The sequence below is a fragment of the Oncorhynchus mykiss genome, chromosome 5 (genome assembly GCF_057628025.1).
Source record: "Oncorhynchus mykiss isolate SJ-2025 chromosome 5, ASM5762802v1, whole genome shotgun sequence".
NCBI classification, from domain to species: Eukaryota; Metazoa; Chordata; class Actinopteri; order Salmoniformes; family Salmonidae; genus Oncorhynchus; species Oncorhynchus mykiss.
Window position 1 is genome coordinate 2,001,751 of NC_143026.1, and position 19,250 is coordinate 2,021,000.

General features: G+C 54.3%; 1 protein-coding gene across 1 annotated transcript in view; it reads right to left on the bottom strand.

Moving 5' to 3' along the window:
- Positions 1-15,049, bottom strand: part of LOC110523109 (phospholipid phosphatase-related protein type 1) — a 31,086-nt gene extending 16,037 nt beyond the window's left edge. The window contains exons 1-3 of the mRNA XM_090236601.1: positions 14,776-15,049; positions 5,054-5,151; positions 1,784-1,972 (exon numbers count right to left, since the gene is read on the bottom strand). Of these exons, the coding sequence (XP_090092727.1) occupies positions 1,784-1,972; positions 5,054-5,113 (249 nt within the window). The 5' untranslated portion in view covers positions 5,114-5,151; positions 14,776-15,049. The remainder of the gene's footprint in view (positions 1-1,783; positions 1,973-5,053; positions 5,152-14,775) is intronic.
- Between the last annotated feature and the right edge of the window lie 4,201 nt (positions 15,050-19,250).

The window sequence follows — 19,250 nt, forward strand, 5'->3', positions numbered from 1 at the left end:
GATGCACAATCGAGAACATCCCGTCGGGCTGTATCACCACCTGGTACGGCAACTGCACTGCACTCAACCACAGGGCTCTCCAGAGGGTAGTGAGGTCTGCCCAACGCATCACCAGGGCAAAACAACCTGCCCTCCAGGACACCAACAGCACCTGATGTTACAAGAAGGCCAAAAATATCATCAAGGACAACAACCACCCGAGCCACTGCCTGTTCACCCCGCTATCATCCAGAAGGCGAGGTCAGTACAGGTGCATGAAAGCAGAGACTGAGAGACTGAAAAACAGCTTCCATCAAGGCCATCAGACTGTAAACAGCCATCGCTATCGGAGAGGCTGCTGCCAACACACAGATTGAAATCACTGGCCACTTTTTAAAAAATTACTTAAAGGTATCACTACTCACTTTAAATAACGCCACTAAGTCACTCTGGATAGGCGCGTCTGATAAATGACTAAAATGTACCACTACTCTGGAGGTGTTAGTTGGTCTTGTGTGGTTCAGTTGGTAGACCATCAGGATATGTTTGATTCCCACGGAGGTCACCCACATGAACATGACTTTTATTTATTTATTTCACCTTTAAATAACCAGGTAGGCTAGTTGAGAACAAGTTCTCATTTACAATGACGGCCTACCAGGGAACAGTGGGTTAACTACCTTGTTCAGGGGCAGAACAACAGATTCTTACCTTGTCAGCTCAGGGATTCAATCCAGCAACCTTTCAGTTAACTACTAGGCTACCTGCTGCCCAAGGTAGCCTACCATTACACCCACACTCAATAAATAATAATATATACTATTTAGCATACACTTATCCTAAGCGACTTAGTAATTCCAGTGTTTTACTTGCTATATTGTATTTACTTCGCAACGATGACCTTTGTTTTGCCTTTACCTCCCTCATCTCACCTCATATTGTATCTAGACATATTTTCCTACTGTATTATTGACTGTACGTTTGTTTTACTCCATGTGTAACTCTGTGCTGTTGTATGTGTCGAACTGCTTTGCTTTATCTTGGCCAGGTCGCAGTTGTAAATGAGAACTTGTTCTCAACTTGCCTACCTGGTTAAATAAAGGTGCAGTCTGTGTTGGCACCAGACGGGCATGTAGAGCTGCTATGGCTGCTGCCGAACTGTAGGCAGTAGATCTACAGTGTAGCAACAGTGCCATCTAGTGTTCATTATCTGAACTAATGAAACCGTGTCAGTGCCTCAGTGTCTTCAAAAAACATCTGTTTTTTTCCTCCAGTGAATCTAGCAGTCATAATTAAACCTAGAAATCAATATTTCAGTAGAAATGAGGCTAATGGGAGCATTTGATCTGTAAATAATACAGATGCAGGATCTAAATTCGAGCCAGTTTGCTGCAGGAGGAATAATCCTTATAACATTTTTCAGGAGGGGAAATCAAGTCTGAAAAAAAAAAAAAAGTGGAAATTAAACTTCAGAAGCCTTCTTAAAACTCAAATACAAGAAAATTCTCAACCACAAAAGAGTGATTAAATTAAGAGCCATCAGTAGGATATATACTTTCATTAAATATATAATACAAAGATAATGGAGGATAATGTGAGATGATTTACTGAGAAAGCAAGATAGCGAGAGCGAAAAGACAGAAAAACAGTTACTGTACTCAAGATGGCGATGGGAGCCAAGCCACATATTGTGACAGAGAGAGAGAAAGAGGAGCGAGGGGGCAGAGAGACAGGAGAGAGAGAGACAGACAGAGACAGAGGGCAGAGCCAGCAAGACAGAGTCAGTCAGTAACCTAGTACTCACGATGGTGGTGGGAACAGCGGCGACCACGCAGTAGAGGATGAGGGGAGGGATGAAGCTGCTCTCGTCCACCCCGGGGTAAGGCTTCATCAGGTCAGCATCGTTGCAGAAGAACCCCTGGACGTGGATGCCGAACGTGTCGGTCAGCTCAAAGTAGTAGGCCAGCAGGACGGTCCCTGCCATTATCACCAGCTGGAGAGACAACATCAGGGAGATATCAGGCTGGAACCCTAATCTAACCTAAATACAACCTGACCTAACTCAAAGTAGTGGGCCAGCAGGACGGTCCCTGCCATTATCACCAGCTAGAGAGACAACATCAGGGAGATATCAGGCTGGAACCCTAATCTAACCTAAATACAACCTGACCTAACTCAAAGTAGTAGGCCAGCAGGACGGTCCCTGCCATTATCACCAGCTGGAGAGACAACATCAGGGAGATATCAGGCTGGAACCCTAATCTAACCTAAATACAACCTGACCTAACTCAAAGTAGTAGGCCAGCAGGACGGTCCCTGCCATTATCACCAGCTAGAGAGACGACAACAGGGAGATATCAGGCTGGAACCCTAATCTAACCTAAATACAACCTGACCTAACTCAAAGTAGTGGGCCAGCAGGACGGTCCCTGCCATTATCACCAGCTAGAGAGACGACAACAGGGAGATATCAGGCTGGAACCCTAATCTAACCTAAATACAACCTGACCTAACTCAAAGTAGTAGGCCAGCAGGACGGTCCCTGCCATTATCACCAGCTAGAGAGACAACATCAGGGAGATATCAGGCTGGAACCCTAATCTAACCTAAATACAACCTGACCTAACTCAAAGTAGTGGGCCAGCAGGACGGTCCCTGCCATTATCACCAGCTGGAGAGACAACATCAGGGAGATATCAGGCTGGAACCCTAATCTAACCTAAATACAACCTGACCTAACAAAGTAGTAGGCCAGCAGGACGGTCCCTGCCATTATCACCAGCTGGAGAGACAACATCAGGGAGATATCAGGCTGGAACCCTAATCTAACCTAAATACAACCTGACCTAACTCAAAGTAGTGGGCCAGCAGGACGGTCCCTGCCATTATCACCAGCTAGAGAGACGACAACAGGGAGATATCAGGCTGGAACCCTAATCTAACCTAAATACAACCTGACCTAACTCAAACACAACCTAATCTAACCTAAATACAACCTGACCTAACTCAAAGTAGTAGGCCAGCAGGACGGTCCCTGCCATTATCACCAGCTGGAGAGACAACATCAGGGAGAACCCAAATGTAAAGTAGCAGGCTGTGTGTCTAACCAAACCCAAATGTAAAGTAGCAGGCTGTGTGTCTAACCACAACCAAACCCAAAGCAGCAGGCTGTGTGTCTAACCACAACCAAATGTAAAGTAGCAGGCTGTGTGTCTAACCACAACCAAATGTAAAGTAGCAGGCTGTGTGTCTAACCACAACCAAATGTAAAGTAGCAGGCTGTGTGTCTAACCACAACCAAATGTAAAGTAGCAGGCTGTGTGTCTAACCACAACCAAACCCAAAGTAGCAGGCTGTGTCTAACCACATCCAAACCCAAAGTAGCAGGCTGTGTGTCTAACCACAACCAAACGTAAAGTAGCAGGCTGTGTGACTAACCACAAACAAACGTAAAGTAGCAGGCTGTGTCTAACCACATCCAAACCCAAAGTAGCAGGCTGTGTGTCTAACCACACCCAAACCCAAAGTAGCAGGCTGTGTGTCTAACCACAACCAAACACAAAGTAGCAGGCTGTGTGACTAACCACAACCAAACCCAAAGTAGCAGGCTGTGTGTCTAACCACAACCAAATGTAAAGTAGCAGGCTGTGTGTCTAACCAAACCCAAATGTAAAGTAGCAGGCTGTGTGTCTAACCAAACCCAAATGTAAAGTAGCAGGCTGTGTCTAACCACAACCAAACACAAAGTAGCAGGTTGTGTGTCTAACCACAACCAAACCCAAAGTAGCAGGCTGTGTGTCTAACCACAACCAAACGTAAAGTAGCAGGCTGTGTGTCTAACCACACCCAAACCCAAAGTAGCAGGCTGTGTGTCTAACCACAACCAAACACAAAGTAGCAGGCTGTGTGTCTAACCACAACCAAACCCAAAGTAGCAGGCTGTGTGTCTAACCACAACCAAATGTAAAGTAGCAGGCTGTGTGTCTAACCAAACCCAAATGTAAAGTAGCAGGCTGTGTGTCTAACCACAACCAAACACAAAGTAGCAGGTTGTGTGACTAACCACAACCAAACCCAAAGTAGCAGGCTGTGTGTCTAACCACAACCAAATGTAAAGTAGCAGGCTGTGTGTCTAACCACAACCAAATGTAAAGTAGCAGGCTGTGTGTCTAACCAAACCCAAATGTAAAGTAGCAGGCTGTGTGTCTAACCACAACCAAACCCAAAGTAGCAGGCTGTGTGTCTAACCACAACCAAATGTAAAGTAGCAGGCTGTGTGTCTAACCACAACCAAACCCAAAGTAGCAGGCTGTGTGTCTAACCAAACCCAAATGTAAAGTAGCAGGCTGTGTGTCTAACCAAACCCAAACGTAAAGTAGCAGGCTGTGTGTCTAACCATTAGCTACCTACAGACTCATACTACAGATATGACAATATTTGTAGTACGAGTTTGGATAATGCCAGGTCATTGTTTAGCTAGCTAGCTAGATGTCTAAACAAAAGACTCCACTTCGCCAGATGGTTACATCACCCATCAAGTTGGCCAGGTGTGTCTGAAGGTGATTACAGACATTTATTCTATTTCATGGACATGAAACACATGTTCACCTGGGTGAAAATGGCATTCAAACATCGGAAAGATTATTGGTGAAATAAATTGATGTGAGGGCAATATTAGAATTACACCGAACTCCTCTTTGGTCTCTATGAGAGTTCCACATGACAGGCAGTCTTACCTCTAGGATCACTGTACTACCTGTTATTAGGTAACACCAGAGACAGACAGTCTTACCTCTATGATCTGTTATTAGGTAACACCAGAGACAGACAGACACTTACCTCTATGACCTGTTATTAGGTAACACCAGAGACAGACAGTCTTACCTCTATGACCTGTTATTAGGTAACACCAGAGACAGACAGACACTTACCTCTATGACCTGTTATTAGGTAACACCAGAGACAGACAGACAGTCTTACCTCTATGACCTGTTATTAGGTAACACCAGAGACAGACAGACACTTACCTCTATGACCTGTTATTAGGTAACACCAGAGACAGACAGACACTTACCTCTACGAAGATGAAACATGGGATGATGGAGTAACTGCGCTGTGTGTTGTCAGAAGCCATGTTGTCTCAGCAAGGAATGGATCAGTCTGGATCTCAATCTACAGGAGATGAAGGACTGTTAATATCATGAAATATTGGGAGTCCATTGTGATTCCATTCCTAAATTCCTGGAGATGGGAATTGACTCCAAGAGGAGTCCATTTCAAACCATGAACTGATTCCAGAAAAATCCAAAACAATGTCAGGACAGAGGGTGACTGGACAACATACAGTGAAACTACAATACAGGGGGGAGAGCGGGTAAAGAGAAGGGGAGGAAGAGCGGGTAAAGAGAAGGGGAGGAAGAGCAGGTAAAGAGAAGGGGGGACAACATACAGTGAAACTACAATACAGGGTTGAACATTCAAAAAAACACTGCATAAAGTACATGTGTTATATACAAACAGGGTTGGCAAATAGACTAGTCTTTGAGCACTGACAAGAGAGTGGGTAAAGAGGGGGGGAAAGAGTGGGTAAAGAGCAGGGGGGGAAAGAGTGGGTAAAGAGCAGGCGGGGGAGAGAGCGTAAAGAGCAGGGGGGAGAGAGGGTAAAGAGCAGGGGGGAGAGAGGGTAAAGAGCAGGGGGGGAGAGTGGGTAAAGAGAAGGGAAGAGTGGGTAAAGAGAAGGGGAGGGGGCAGAGCGGGTAAAGAGCAGGGGGGGAAGAGCGGGTAAAGAGCGGGGGGGAAGTGGGTAAAGAGCGGGGGGGGGGAGTGGGTAAAGAGCGGGGGGGAGAGTGGGTAAAGAGCGGGGGGGGGGAGTGGGTAAAGAGCGGGGGGGGGGAGTGGGTAAAGAGCGGGGGGGGGAAAGAGCGGGTAAAGAGTGGGGGGGGGAAAGAGCGGGTAAAGAGCGGGGGGGGGGAAGAGCGGGTAAAGAGCGGGGGGGAGAGAGCGGGTAAAGAGCGGGGGGGAGAGAGAGCGGGTAAAGAGCGGGGGGGAGAGTGGGTAAAGAGAAGGGGAGGAAGAGTGGGTAAAGATAAGGGGAGGGGGGAAGAGTGGGTAAAGAGAAGGGGAGGGAAAGAGTGGGTAAAGAGCAGGGGGGGAGAGTGGGTAAAGAGAAGGGGAGGGGGGAAGAGTGGGTAAAGAGAAGGGGAGGATAACAGTGGGTAAAGAGCAGTGGGGGGAGAGTGGGCAAAGAGCAGGGGGGAGAGTGGGCAAAGAGCAGTGGGGGAGAGTGGGCAAAGAGCAGTGGGGGAGAGTGGGCAAAGAGCAGGGGGGGAGAGTGGGCAAAGAGCAGGGGGGGAGAGAGGGCAAAGAGCAGGGGGGGAGAGAGGGCAAAGAGCAGGGGGGGAGAGTGGGCAAAGAGCAGGGGGGGAGAGTGGGCAAAGAGCAGGGGGAGAGAGTGGGCAAAGAGCAGGGGGGGAGAGTGGGCAAAGAGCAGGGGGGGAGAGTGGGCAAAGAGCAGGGGGGGAGAGTGGGCAAAGAGCAGGGGGGGAGAGTGGGCAAAGAGCAGGGGGGGAAGTGTGGGTAAAGAGCAGGGGGAAGAGGAGAGAGTGGGCAAAGAGCAGGGGGGAGAGTGGGCAAAGAGCAGGGGGGAGAGTGGGCAAAGAGCAGGGGGGGGGGGGTGGGCAAAGAGCAGGGGGGAGGGTGGGCAAAGAGCAGGGGGGGAGAGTGGGCAAAGAGCAGGGGGAGGGTGGGCAAAGAGCAGGGGGGGAGGGTGGGCAAAGAGCAGGGGGGGAGGGTGGGCAAAGAGCAGGGGGGGAGGGTGGGCAAAGAGCAGGGGGGGAGGGTGGGCAAAGAGCAGGGGGGGAGGGTGGGCAAAGAGCGGGGGGGAAGAGTGGGCAAAGAGAAGGGGGGGAAAATAGTGGGTAAAGAGCAGGGGGGAGAGAGTGGGTAAAGAGCAGGGGGGAGAGAGTGGGTAAAGAGCAGGGGGGAGAGAGTGGGTAAAGAGCAGGGGGGAGAGAGTGGGTAAAGAGCAGGGAAGGTGGGAAGAGTGGGTAAAGAGAAGGGGAGGGAAAGAGTGGGTAAAGAGCAGGGGGGGAGAGTGGGTAAAGAGAAGGGGAGGGGGGAAGAGTGGGTAAAGAGAAGGGGAGGATAACAGTGGGTAAAGAGCAGTGGGGGGAGAGTGGGCAAAGAGCAGGGGGGAGAGTGGGCAAAGAGCAGTGGGGGAGAGTGGGCAAAGAGCAGTGGGGGAGAGTGGGCAAAGAGCAGGGGGGGAGAGTGGGCAAAGAGCAGGGGGGGAGAGAGGGCAAAGAGCAGGGGGGGAGAGAGGGCAAAGAGCAGGGGGGGAGAGTGGGCAAAGAGCAGGGGGGGAGAGTGGGCAAAGAGCAGGGGGGGAGAGTGGGCAAAGAGCAGGGGGGGAGAGTGGGCAAAGAGCAGGGGGGGAGAGTGGGCAAAGAGCAGGGGGGGAGAGTGGGCAAAGAGCAGGGGGGGAGAGTGGGCAAAGAGCAGGGGGGGAAGTGTGGGTAAAGAGCAGGGGGAAGAGGAGAGAGTGGGCAAAGAGCAGGGGGGAGAGTGGGCAAAGAGCAGGGGGGAGAGTGGGCAAAGAGCAGGGGGGAGGGTGGGCAAAGAGCAGGGGGGAGGGTGGGCAAAGAGCAGGGGGGGAGAGTGGGCAAAGAGCAGGGGGAGGGTGGGCAAAGAGCAGGGGGGGAGGGTGGGCAAAGAGCAGGGGGGGAGGGTGGGCAAAGAGCAGGGGGGGAGGGTGGGCAAAGAGCAGGGGGGGAGGGTGGGCAAAGAGCAGGGGGGGAGGGTGGGCAAAGAGCAGGGGGGGAGAGTGGGCAAAGAGCAGGGGGGGAGAGTGGGCAAAGAGCAGGGGGGGAGGGTAGGCAAAGAGCAGGGGGGGAGGGTGGGCAAAGAGCAGGGGGGGAGGGTGGGCAAAGAGCAGGGGGGGAGGGTGGGCAAAGAGCAGGGGGGGAGGGTGGGCAAAGAGCAGGGGGGGAGAGTGGGCAAAGAGCAGGGGGGGAGAGTGGGCAAAGAGCAGGGGGGGAAGTGTGGGTAAAGAGCAGGGGGAAGAGGAGAGAGTGGGCAAAGAGCAGGGGGGAGAGTGGGCAAAGAGCAGGGGGGAGAGTGGGCAAAGAGCAGGGGGGAGGGTGGGCAAAGAGCAGGGGGGGAGGGTGGGCAAAGAGCAGGGGGGGAGGGTGGGCAAAGAGCAGGGGGGGAGAGTGGGCAAAGAGCAGGGGGGGAGAGTGGGCAAAGAGCAGGGGGGAGGGTGGGCAAAGAGCAGGGGGGGAGGGTAGGCAAAGAGCAGGGGGGGAGGGTGGGCAAAGAGCAGGGGGGGAGGGTGGGCAAAGAGCAGGGGGGGAGGGTGGGCAAAGAGCAGGGGGGAGGGTGGGCAAAGAGCAGGGGGGAGGGTGGGCAAAGAGCAGGGGGGGAGGGTGGGCAAAGAGCAGGGGGGGAGGGTGGGGAAAGAGCAGGGGGGGAGAGTGGGCAAAGACCGGGGGGGGGAGAGTGGGCAAAGAGCAGGGAGGGGAGAGTGGGCAAAGAGCAGGGGGGGAAGAGTGGGCAAAGAGCGGTGGGGGGAGAGTGGGCAAAGAGCAGGGGGGGAGAGTGGGCAAAGAGCAGGGGGGGAGAGTGGGCAAAGAGCAGGGGGGGGAGAGTGGGCAAAGAGCAGGGGGGGAGAGTGGGCAAAGAGCAGGGGGGGAGAGTGGGCAAAGAGCAGGGGGGGAGAGTGGGCAAAGAGCAGGGGGGGAGAGTGGGCAAAGAGCAGGGGGGGAGAGTGGGCAAAGAGCAGGGGGGGAGAGTGGGCAAAGAGCAGGGGGGGAGAGTGGGCAAAGAGCAGGGGGGGAGAGTGGGCAAAGAGCAGGGGGGGAAGTGTGGGTAAAGAGCAGGGGGAAGAGGAGAGAGTGGGCAAAGAGCAGGGGGGAGAGTGGGCAAAGAGCAGGGGGGAGAGTGGGCAAAGAGCAGGGGGGGGGGTGGGCAAAGAGCAGGGGGGAGGGTGGGCAAAGAGCAGGGGGGGAGAGTGGGCAAAGAGCAGGGGGAGGGTGGGCAAAGAGCAGGGGGGGAGGGTGGGCAAAGAGCAGGGGGGGAGGGTGGGCAAAGAGCAGGGGGGGAGGGTGGGCAAAGAGCAGGGGGGGAGGGTGGGCAAAGAGCGGGGGGGAAGAGTGGGCAAAGAGAAGGGGGGGAAAATAGTGGGTAAAGAGCAGGGGGGAGAGAGTGGGTAAAGAGCAGGGGGGAGAGAGTGGGTAAAGAGCAGGGGGGAGAGAGTGGGTAAAGAGCAGGGGGGAGAGAGTGGGTAAAGAGCAGGGAAGGTGGGAAGAGTGGGTAAAGAGAAGGGGAGGGAAAGAGTGGGTAAAGAGCAGGGGGGGAGAGTGGGTAAAGAGAAGGGGAGGGGGGAAGAGTGGGTAAAGAGAAGGGGAGGATAACAGTGGGTAAAGAGCAGTGGGGGGAGAGTGGGCAAAGAGCAGGGGGGAGAGTGGGCAAAGAGCAGTGGGGGAGAGTGGGCAAAGAGCAGTGGGGGAGAGTGGGCAAAGAGCAGGGGGGGAGAGTGGGCAAAGAGCAGGGGGGGAGAGAGGGCAAAGAGCAGGGGGGGAGAGAGGGCAAAGAGCAGGGGGGGAGAGTGGGCAAAGAGCAGGGGGGGAGAGTGGGCAAAGAGCAGGGGGGGAGAGTGGGCAAAGAGCAGGGGGGGAGAGTGGGCAAAGAGCAGGGGGGGAGAGTGGGCAAAGAGCAGGGGGGGAGAGTGGGCAAAGAGCAGGGGGGGAGAGTGGGCAAAGAGCAGGGGGGGAGAGTGGGCAAAGAGCAGGGGGGGAGAGTGGGCAAAGAGCAGGGGGGGAAGTGTGGGTAAAGAGCAGGGGGAAGAGGAGAGAGTGGGCAAAGAGCAGGGGGGAGAGTGGGCAAAGAGCAGGGGGGAGAGTGGGCAAAGAGCAGGGGGGAGGGTGGGCAAAGAGCAGGGGGGAGGGTGGGAAAAGAGCAGGGGGGGAGAGTGGGCAAAGAGCAGGGGGAGGGTGGGCAAAGAGCAGGGGGGGAGGGTGGGCAAAGAGCAGGGGGGGAGGGTGGGCAAAGAGCAGGGGGGGAGGGTGGGCAAAGAGCAGGGGGGGAGGGTGGGCAAAGAGCAGGGGGGGAGAGTGGGCAAAGAGCAGGGGGGGAGAGTGGGCAAAGAGCAGGGGGGGAGGGTAGGCAAAGAGCAGGGGGGGAGGGTGGGCAAAGAGCAGGGGGGGAGGGTGGGCAAAGAGCAGGGGGGGGGGGTGGGCAAAGAGCAGGGGGGGAGGGTGGGCAAAGAGCAGGGGGGGAGAGTGGGCAAAGAGCAGGGGGGGAGAGTGGGCAAAGAGCAGGGGGGGAAGTGTGGGTAAAGAGCAGGGGGAAGAGGAGAGAGTGGGCAAAGAGCAGGGGGGAGAGTGGGCAAAGAGCAGGGGGGAGAGTGGGCAAAGAGCAGGGGGGAGGGTGGGCAAAGAGCAGGGGGGGAGGGTGGGCAAAGAGCAGGGGGGGAGGGTGGGCAAAGAGCAGGGGGGGAGAGTGGGCAAAGAGCAGGGGGGGAGAGTGGGCAAAGAGCAGGGGGGAGGGTGGGCAAAGAGCAGGGGGGGAGGGTAGGCAAAGAGCAGGGGGGGAGGGTGGGCAAAGAGCAGGGGGGGAGGGTGGGCAAAGAGCAGGGGGGGAGGGTGGGCAAAGAGCAGGGGGGAGGGTGGGCAAAGAGCAGGGGGGGAGGGTGGGCAAAGAGCAGGGGGGGAGGGTGGGGAAAGAGCAGGGGGGGAGAGTGGGCAAAGACCGGGGGGGGGAGAGTGGGCAAAGAGCAGGGAGGGGAGAGTGGGCAAAGAGCAGGGGGGGAAGAGTGGGCAAAGAGCGGTGGGGGGAGAGTGGGCAAAGAGCAGGGGGGGAGAGTGGGCAAAGAGCAGGGGGGGAGAGTGGGCAAAGAGCAGGGGGGGGAGAGTGGGCAAAGAGCAGGGGGGGAGAGTGGGCAAAGAGCAGGGGGGGAGAGTGGGCAAAGAGCAGGGGGGGAGAGTGGGCAAAGAGCAGGGGGGGAGAGTGGGCAAAGAGCAGGGGGGGAGAGTGGGCAAAGAGCAGGGGGGGAGAGTGGGCAAAGAGCAGGGGGGGAGAGTGGGCAAAGAGCAGGGGGGGAGAGTGGGCAAAGAGCAGGGGGGGAGAGTGGGCAAAGAGCAGGGGGGGAGAGTGGGCAAAGAGCAGGGGGGGAGAGTGGGCAAAGAGCAGGGGGGGAGAGTGGGCAAAGAGCAGGGGGGGAGAGTGGGCAAAGAGCAGGGGGGGAGAGTGGGCAAAGAGCAGGGGGGGAGAGAGGGCAAAGAGCAGGGGGGGAGAGAGGGCAAAGAGCAGGGGGGGAGAGAGGGCAAAGAGCAGGGGGGGAGAGAGGGCAAAGAGCAGGGGGGGAGAGAGGGCAAAGAGCAGGGGGGGAGAGAGGGCAAAGAGCAGGGGGGGAGAGAGGGCAAAGAGCAGGGGGGGAGAGAGGGCAAAGAGCAGGGGGGGAGAGTGGGCAAAGAGCAGGGGGGGGAGAGTGGGCAAAGAGCAGGGGGGGAGAGTGGGCAAAGAGCAGGGGGGGAGAGTGGGCAAAGAGCAGGGGGGGGAGAGTGGGCAAAGAGCAGGGGGGGAGAGTGGGCAAAGAGCAGGGGGGGAGAGTGGGCAAAGAGCAGGGGGGGAGAGTGGGCAAAGAGCAGGGGGGGAGAGTGGGCAAAGAGCAGGGGGGGAGAGTGGGCAAAGAGCAGGGGGGGAGAGTGGGCAAAGAGCAGGGGGGGAGAGTGGGCAAAGAGCAGGGGGGGAGAGTGGGCAAAGAGCAGGGGGGGAAGTGTGGGTAAAGAGCAGGGGGAAGAGGAGAGAGTGGGCAAAGAGCAGGGGGGAGAGTGGGCAAAGAGCAGGGGGGAGAGTGGGCAAAGAGCAGGGGGGAGAGTGGGCAAAGAGCAGGGGGGAGAGTGGGCAAAGAGCAGGGGGGAGAGTGGGCAAAGAGCAGGGGGAGAGTGGGCAAAGAGCAGGGGGGGAGGGTGGGCAAAGAGCAGAGGGGGGGGTGGGCAAAGAGCAGGGGGGAGAGTAGGCAAAGAGCAGGGGGGAGAGTGGGCAAAGAGCAGGGGGGAGAGTGGGCAAAGAGCAGGGGGGAGAGTGGGCAAAGAGCAGGGGGGGGAGAGTGGGCAAAGAGCAGGGGGGGGAGAGTGGGCAAAGAGCAGGGGGGGAGAGAGTGGGCAAAGAGCAGGGGGGGAGAGAGTGGGCAAAGAGCAGGGGGGGAGAGTAGGCAAAGAGCAGGGGGGGAGAGTAGGCAAAGAGCAGGGGGGGGGAGAGTGGGCAAAGAGCAGGGGGGGGGAGAGTGGGCAAAGAGCAGGGGGGGGAGAGTGGGCAAAGAGCAGGGGGGGAGAGTGGGCAAAGAGCAGGGGGGGCAGAGTGGGCAAAGAGCAGGGGGGGCAGAGTCGGCAAAGAGCAGGGGGGGCAGAGTGGGCAAAGAGCAGGGGGGGGCAGAGTGGGCAAAGAGCAGGGGGGGCAGAGTGGGCAAAGAGCAGGGGGGGCAGAGTGGGCAAAGAGCAGGGGGGGCAGAGTGGGCAAAGAGCAGGGGGGGCAGAGTGGGCAAAGAGCAGGGGGGGCAGAGTGGGCAAAGAGCAGGGGGGGCAGAGTGGGCAAAGAGCAGGGGGGGCAGAGTGGGCAAAGAGCAGGGGGGGCAGAGTGGGCAAAGAGCAGGGGGGGCAGAGTGGGCAAAGAGCAGGGGGGGCAGAGTGGGCAAAGATCAGGGGGGGGAGAGTGGGCAAAGAGCAGTGGGGGGAGAGTGGGAAAAGAGCAGTGGGGGGAGAGTGGGAAAAGAGCAGTGGGGGGAGAGTGGGCAAAGAGCAGGGGGGAGAGTGGGCAAAGAGCAGGGGGGAGAGTGGGCAAAGAGCAGGGGGGAGAGTGGGCAAAGAGCAGGGGGGAGAGTGGGTAAAGAGCAGGGGGGAGAGTGGGTAAAGAGCAGGGGGGGAAGAGTGGGTAAAGAGCAGGGGGGAAGTGTGGGTAAAGAGCAGGGGGAAGAGGAGAGAGTGAGTAAAGAGCAGGGGAGGGGGGAAGAGGAGAGAGTGGGTAAAGAGAAGGGGAGGGGGGCAAAGTGGGTAAAGAGCAGGGGGGGGGGGGAGAGTGGGTAAAGAGGGAGGATGCTGTGGCGCTGGGGTATGGAGCCGTGGTGTGAGGATGCTGTGGCGCTGAGGTATGGGGCCGTGGTGGGAGGATACTGTGGCGCTGGGGTGTGGGAGGATGCTGTGGCGCTGGGGTGTGGGAGGATGCTGTGGAGCTGGGGTGTGGGAGGATGCTGTAAAGCAGGGGTTGTGGGAGGATGCTGTGGAGCTGGGGTTGTGGAGCTGGGGTTGTGGGAGGATGCTGTGGAGCTGGGGTTGTGGGAGGATGCTGTGGAGCTGAGGTTGTGGGAGGATGCTGTGGAGCTGAGGTTGTGGGAGGATGCTGTGGAGCTGGGGTTGTGGGAGGATGCTGTGGAGCTGGGGTTGTGGGAGGATGCTGTGGAGCTGGGGTGTGGGAGGATGCTGTGGAGCTGGGGTGTGGGGCCGTGGTGGGAGGATGCTGTGGCGCTGGGGTGTGGGAGGATGCTGTGGCGCTGGGGTGTGGGGCCGTGGTGGGAGGATGCTGTGGCGCTGGGGTGTGGGAGGATGCTGTGGCGCTGGGGTGTGGGAGGATGCTGTGGAGCTGGGGTTGTGGGAGGATGCTGTGGAGCTGGGGTTGTGGGAGGATGCTGTGGAGCTGGGGTTGTGGAGCTGGGGTTGTGGGAGGATGCTGTGGAGCTGGGATTGTGGAGCTGGGGTTGTGGGAGGATGCTGTGGAGCTGGGGTTGTGGGAGGATGCTGTGGAGCTGGGGTTGTGGGAGGATGCTGTGGAGCTGGGGTTGTGGGAGGATGCTGTGGAGCTGGGGTTGTGGGAGGATGCTGTGGAGCTGGGGTGTGGGAGGATGCTGTGGAGCTGGGGTGTGGGAGGATGCTGTGGAGCTGGGGTGTGGGGCCGTGGTGGGAGGATGCTGTGGCGCTGGGGTGTGGGACCGTGGTGGGAGGATGCTGTGGCGCTGGGGTGTGGGAGGATGCTGTGGCGCTGGGGTGTGGGTGGCATCATGTGCCATCAGGTTGGAGTTCACAGGGAGATCAGAGTAGGATAATGTCACCATGTCATCTTATTCTGACTGATCCTAAATCAGCCACCCTTATACTGGTGAGAGGTTTTATGAAACACGACCAAACTGATCCTAAATCAGCTATCAAGACACTTAATACATCCGGCCCCAGACCACAACCAAAGGCGACTGGAATGACACACAGACAAGCAAATTGTCTGTATCACTAACCATGCTCGTGATCCTACTAATGACGAACAAATTATGTCCATGAAGGATTAGGCTCCTCTCTCCTCGGTAAATAATTGGAAACATAAAACACGAGGACGGCGAGGTAATTACACAACAATCACGGTCTAAATGAGTTCCAGAGAGACAGGTGTTAGTCTGAGTTCACGGATCCTCCCTGGTAAGAGACCATTTAAATAATTAAATGACCCTCGGAGGACCATGATAGTACTCTGGTCCTCCCTCCGCAACGTGTGGCTTCATTCTCAGGACTGACCATTGCAACAAAGTAACGCTTTAGTTAAACACTGGCTATATTTAAATCGGCTGAAATAAAAAATGAACACTCCGGCAATATCGGAACCAATTCCACATTGCCCTCAGCAACAGCACACGAACCCATCGACCCGTAGACGCTGTGAGAAGCAAGACAATAGCTGAATAGGCGAATAGCAACAACAATTTGTCTATTTCTCACCGAGTGGCCGGGGCTGCCACCGAATGCATCACGGAGAACTTACCGTGCGATGAACGTATATTCCAATGGACGTGCACATCCATCAAAGGGAATGGAAGAAAAGAATGCCCAGACGCGTGCATGCTACTCCATATTGTTAATCAGCGCTACAGTGTCTGCTAGTAGCTTTGAGATGGGTGATGAGAACACCATCAAGTACCCCTCGCAACAGCACACAGAACTGGGAGGAGTCAAACTTCTATTCTTTAAATTTGGCGGATCGCAACCAACTGAAAGGTGCGTACACCGCCATCTACTGTAGTGGAGAGTGAGGCCGGACAGGGCCTCCATATTCATCTATAGCTCTCATCTTGCCCTATTTCTACCTACTGTTCTAGAGTATGAATTCATTACACTTTGTGACACAAAAAAAGATGGGAAAAGGGAAGAAACACTGCCCTTCCAACTAACCCTACACCCATTAAAACCTCACCATTATACCAGCTAACCCTACACCCATTAAAACTTCACCGTTCTACCAACTAACCCTTCCCCCATTAAAACCTCCCCACTATACCAACTAACCCATTAAAACTCCCCACTATACCAACTAACCCTACACCCATTAAAACCTCCCCACTATACCAACTAACCCTACACCCATTAAAACCTCCCCACTATACCAACTAACCCTTCACCCATTAAAACCTCCCCACTATACCAACTAACCCTACACCCATTAAAACCTCCCCACTATACCAACTAACCCTTCACCCATTAAAACCTCCCCACTATACCAACTAACCCATTAAAACTCCCCACTATACCAACTAACCCTACACCCATTAAAACCTCCCTACTATACCAAATAACCCTACACCCATTAAAACCTCCCCACTATACCAACTAACCCATTAAAACTCCCCACTATACAACTAACCCTACAACCATTAAGACCGCCCACTATACCAACTAACCCTACACCCATTAAAACCTCCCCACTATATCAACTAACCCTACACCCATTAAAACCTCCCCACTATACCAACTAACCCTATACCCATTAAAACCTCCCACTATAGCAACTAACCCTACACCCATTAAAACCTCCCCACTATACCAACTAACCCTACACCCATTAAAACCTCCCCACTATACCAACTAACCCTATACCCATTAAAACCTCCCACTATAGCAACTAACCCGACAACCATTAAAACCTCCACACTATACCAACTAACCCTACACCCATTAAAACCTCCCCACTATACCAACTAACCCTATACCCATTAAAACCTCCCACTATAGCAACTAACCCGACACCCATTAAAACCTCCACACTATACCAACTAACCCTACACCCCATTAAAACCTCCCCACTATACCAACTAACCCTACACCCCATTAAAACCTCACCACTATTCCACTTCTTGGCCCCCATCTGATCCCACACCCGGCCAGCAGCCTGGGAGGTCAGGACACTGTTGTTCAACACACCTTGTAACTCCTCTGCAGTAAAATCTTTATCTAAATCTAAATCTTTATGTTCAATTTCTGCGGTAGAGTTGATAAGCATGGCTATGAACGCTAAGAAACCAACCTCACGTTATTCCTATCACTCTCTATTGGCCCACTCAAAGGTAGCCTCTTATGACCTATCACCCTGGACTCATCTTCCTCTACTACTCTCTTACTGCCTCATAATACAACACCTTCTGTTATACTCTGACCCTGGCAACCTCTCTCTCTCGCACCGGACACTTCTGATCACCAGCAACATGGGCATTCCCACAATTGACACACTGCTGCAACATGACCATAAATTTGGCATCTAAAACACCTTAGTGGGTTCGGCACAAAAGCGCTCACGGGATAAATTACATATCCTAACATGATTTTGACAGGTGAAAACTCAAAAGAACATGCAGTGTCTTCTCAGATTCACCACGCTCGTCACCGTGTCTGTGTCACACCAAACGACGGGTGTCACAGACACGGGGAATCTTCAATTTTAGTTGTTCCACCTCAACACTTAACGCCACCCCAGTAATCCCTCCTTTCAAATGCAACCTTGCACCGGAGAGCAATGCAAGTCAGAGGTCTTATCCCAAGGCACGTGATGCGAAGCGCCCGCTCCCTCTGGGAGAAAGAAACACAGAACATCTTCACAAGACCACTTTGAGCTACCTTCACCAATTTAACAGTACCCAACTTATTTTCTACCCAGCTTGAAACCACATATGTGCCTGCTAACAGGCAGGGATCCACTTTCTCAAAAAATCTCACTCATCCTTTGCGTGACCTTCAGGGTGAGGCTCGGAGTCAGAGGTCTTCACCACACCTGCAACTACAGGTAACTCATCCTCTGTCACGCCCTGATCTGTTTCACCTGTCCTTGTGATTGTCTCCACCCCCTCCAGGTGTCGCTTATTTTCCCCAGTGTATTTTTTCCTATGTTCACTGTCTCTTTGTGCCAGTTCGTCTTGTATGTTTCCAAGTCAACCAATGTTTCTCCTGTTCTCCTGCTTTTTGCATTCCCCTTTTTCTAGCCCTCCCGGTTTTGACCCTTGCCTGTTTCTGGACTTTGTACCCGCCTGCCTGACCTTTCTGTCTGACTTGACAATGAGCCTGCCTGCCACTCTGTACCTCCTGGACTCTGATCTGGTTTTGACCTTTTGCCTGTCCTCGACCATTCTCTTGCCTAATCCTTTTGGATTAATAAACATTGTAAGACTCCAACCATCTGCCTCATGTGTCTGCATCTGGGTCTTGCCTTGTGTCATGATAGCCATGGCCATGACAGACCCAGCACACTTGGACCAGCTCCTCCACGCTGTCTCCCTGCAGGGAGCCACCATTGGGAGACCTCAGGAGTTGTTACTCGGCCTTTTGGGAGGGCTCAGGTCCTTGACGGAACGCCACAACCATGGGTTAAAGGTTATTATGGAGCAAATCAGGGAGTTAGCTCAGAGGCTGCCTCCCACCTCTGGAAAAACCCCAATCATCCAGTATTTTTCCCCTCTCTGTGGTAAGTTTGTACAGCCTATTCCAGCTCCCCGAGAACCCCGCTTACCACCTCTGGATTGATATTCGGGGAATCCTGGTGCCTGCCGGGGTTTTATTTCTCAGTGCTCGCTTATTTTTGAGATACAGCCATCTTTCCTTCCTTCAGACCGATCGAAGATAGCGTTTACCATTACGCTAATGCCGGGAAGGGTGTTCTCCTGGGCTATGGTAGTTCGGGAGCAACAATCTGCCATTTGTGGTCATTTGGAGGAATTTATGGCAGAGGTGAGAAAGGTATTTGAGTCTCAGGTATCTGGGAGAAAGGCGGCCAGTAAACTGCTTGACTTACGTCAGAACCCCCGTAGTGTGGCAGACTACAATTTTCACACGTTGGCCGCTGAGAGTGCCTGGAATCCGGAGTCTCTCTCCGAAACCTTTAACTGAGGTGGTAAAAGATGATCTAGCTGCTCGGGAATTGCCAGTGGACCTCGACTCACTTATCATCCTAACCGTCAAAATCAATGGACGCCTAAGGAAACGTAGGAGTGAGAGGAGGTCTGGTCTCGGGCACACTCGTGCACCCACTATGGCTCATTCACCTTCGAGGGAATCGGAAGTTTCCGAAGGCAGCTTTTCCAAGAGGATTCAAAGCCACCCGAGCGCTCTCATGAATCTACGTCAGGTGAGTTGGATACTAATGAGCCTATGCAGTTGGGAAGAGCTAGGTTGTCCGTTGGGGAACGCTCACGGAGGATGAACAGTAACTGTTGTCTGTACTGTGGAGGGGCAGGACATTTTATAGCTAGCTACCTGCCCTATTAGGAAACCCTTGTCTCTAGTGGGTACCAGCACTATGGTGAGTCAGACTGGGAGTTCCCTAATTCCCATCACCCGCACACCCTTTTTGCGCTTGTGATGTGGGGAGACCAATCAAGTCTCTCCGAGTGCTCATTGAAAGTCACGCAAACAGATCTAAATATGATGGGGTCATATTAGTTTTTAAATCCAACAGTGTGGATGCTACAGACAGAAGATGGCACATTGGCGGTACCAATTTTCTGGATGTCTCCTTTTCTGATGAACAGTGCTGTAGCCATGGACATTAAAACCAGTAGACAGTGATACCGCTGACGTCATCCACATATTCCTATGGAAAACCCCCGATGGCACCGGAAGTATTTGAAGCGCCATATTGCTGAATCACTGAGGTATAATGTAAGCAATACGGCTGGAGGGGATATGACCAATACACCACAGCTAAGGGCTGTTCTTATGCACCTTTGGATAAATGGAATATATTATGACTACTTCAATGAAACAATTCATCATTTTCAAGTTGCCTTCCAGCTAATTTCTTAGTTACATGTTTGTTTAACTAGCAAAGGAGTTTTGAAGTTGAGGGTGCAGTATTTCTGAAGTTTGGGAATGAGGACTAAATCTAGCATAGAAAAGATTGGATTATCCAATGGGAAAAGATTGGATTACCCAATGGGAAAAGATTGGATTACCCAATGGGAAAAGATTGGATTACCC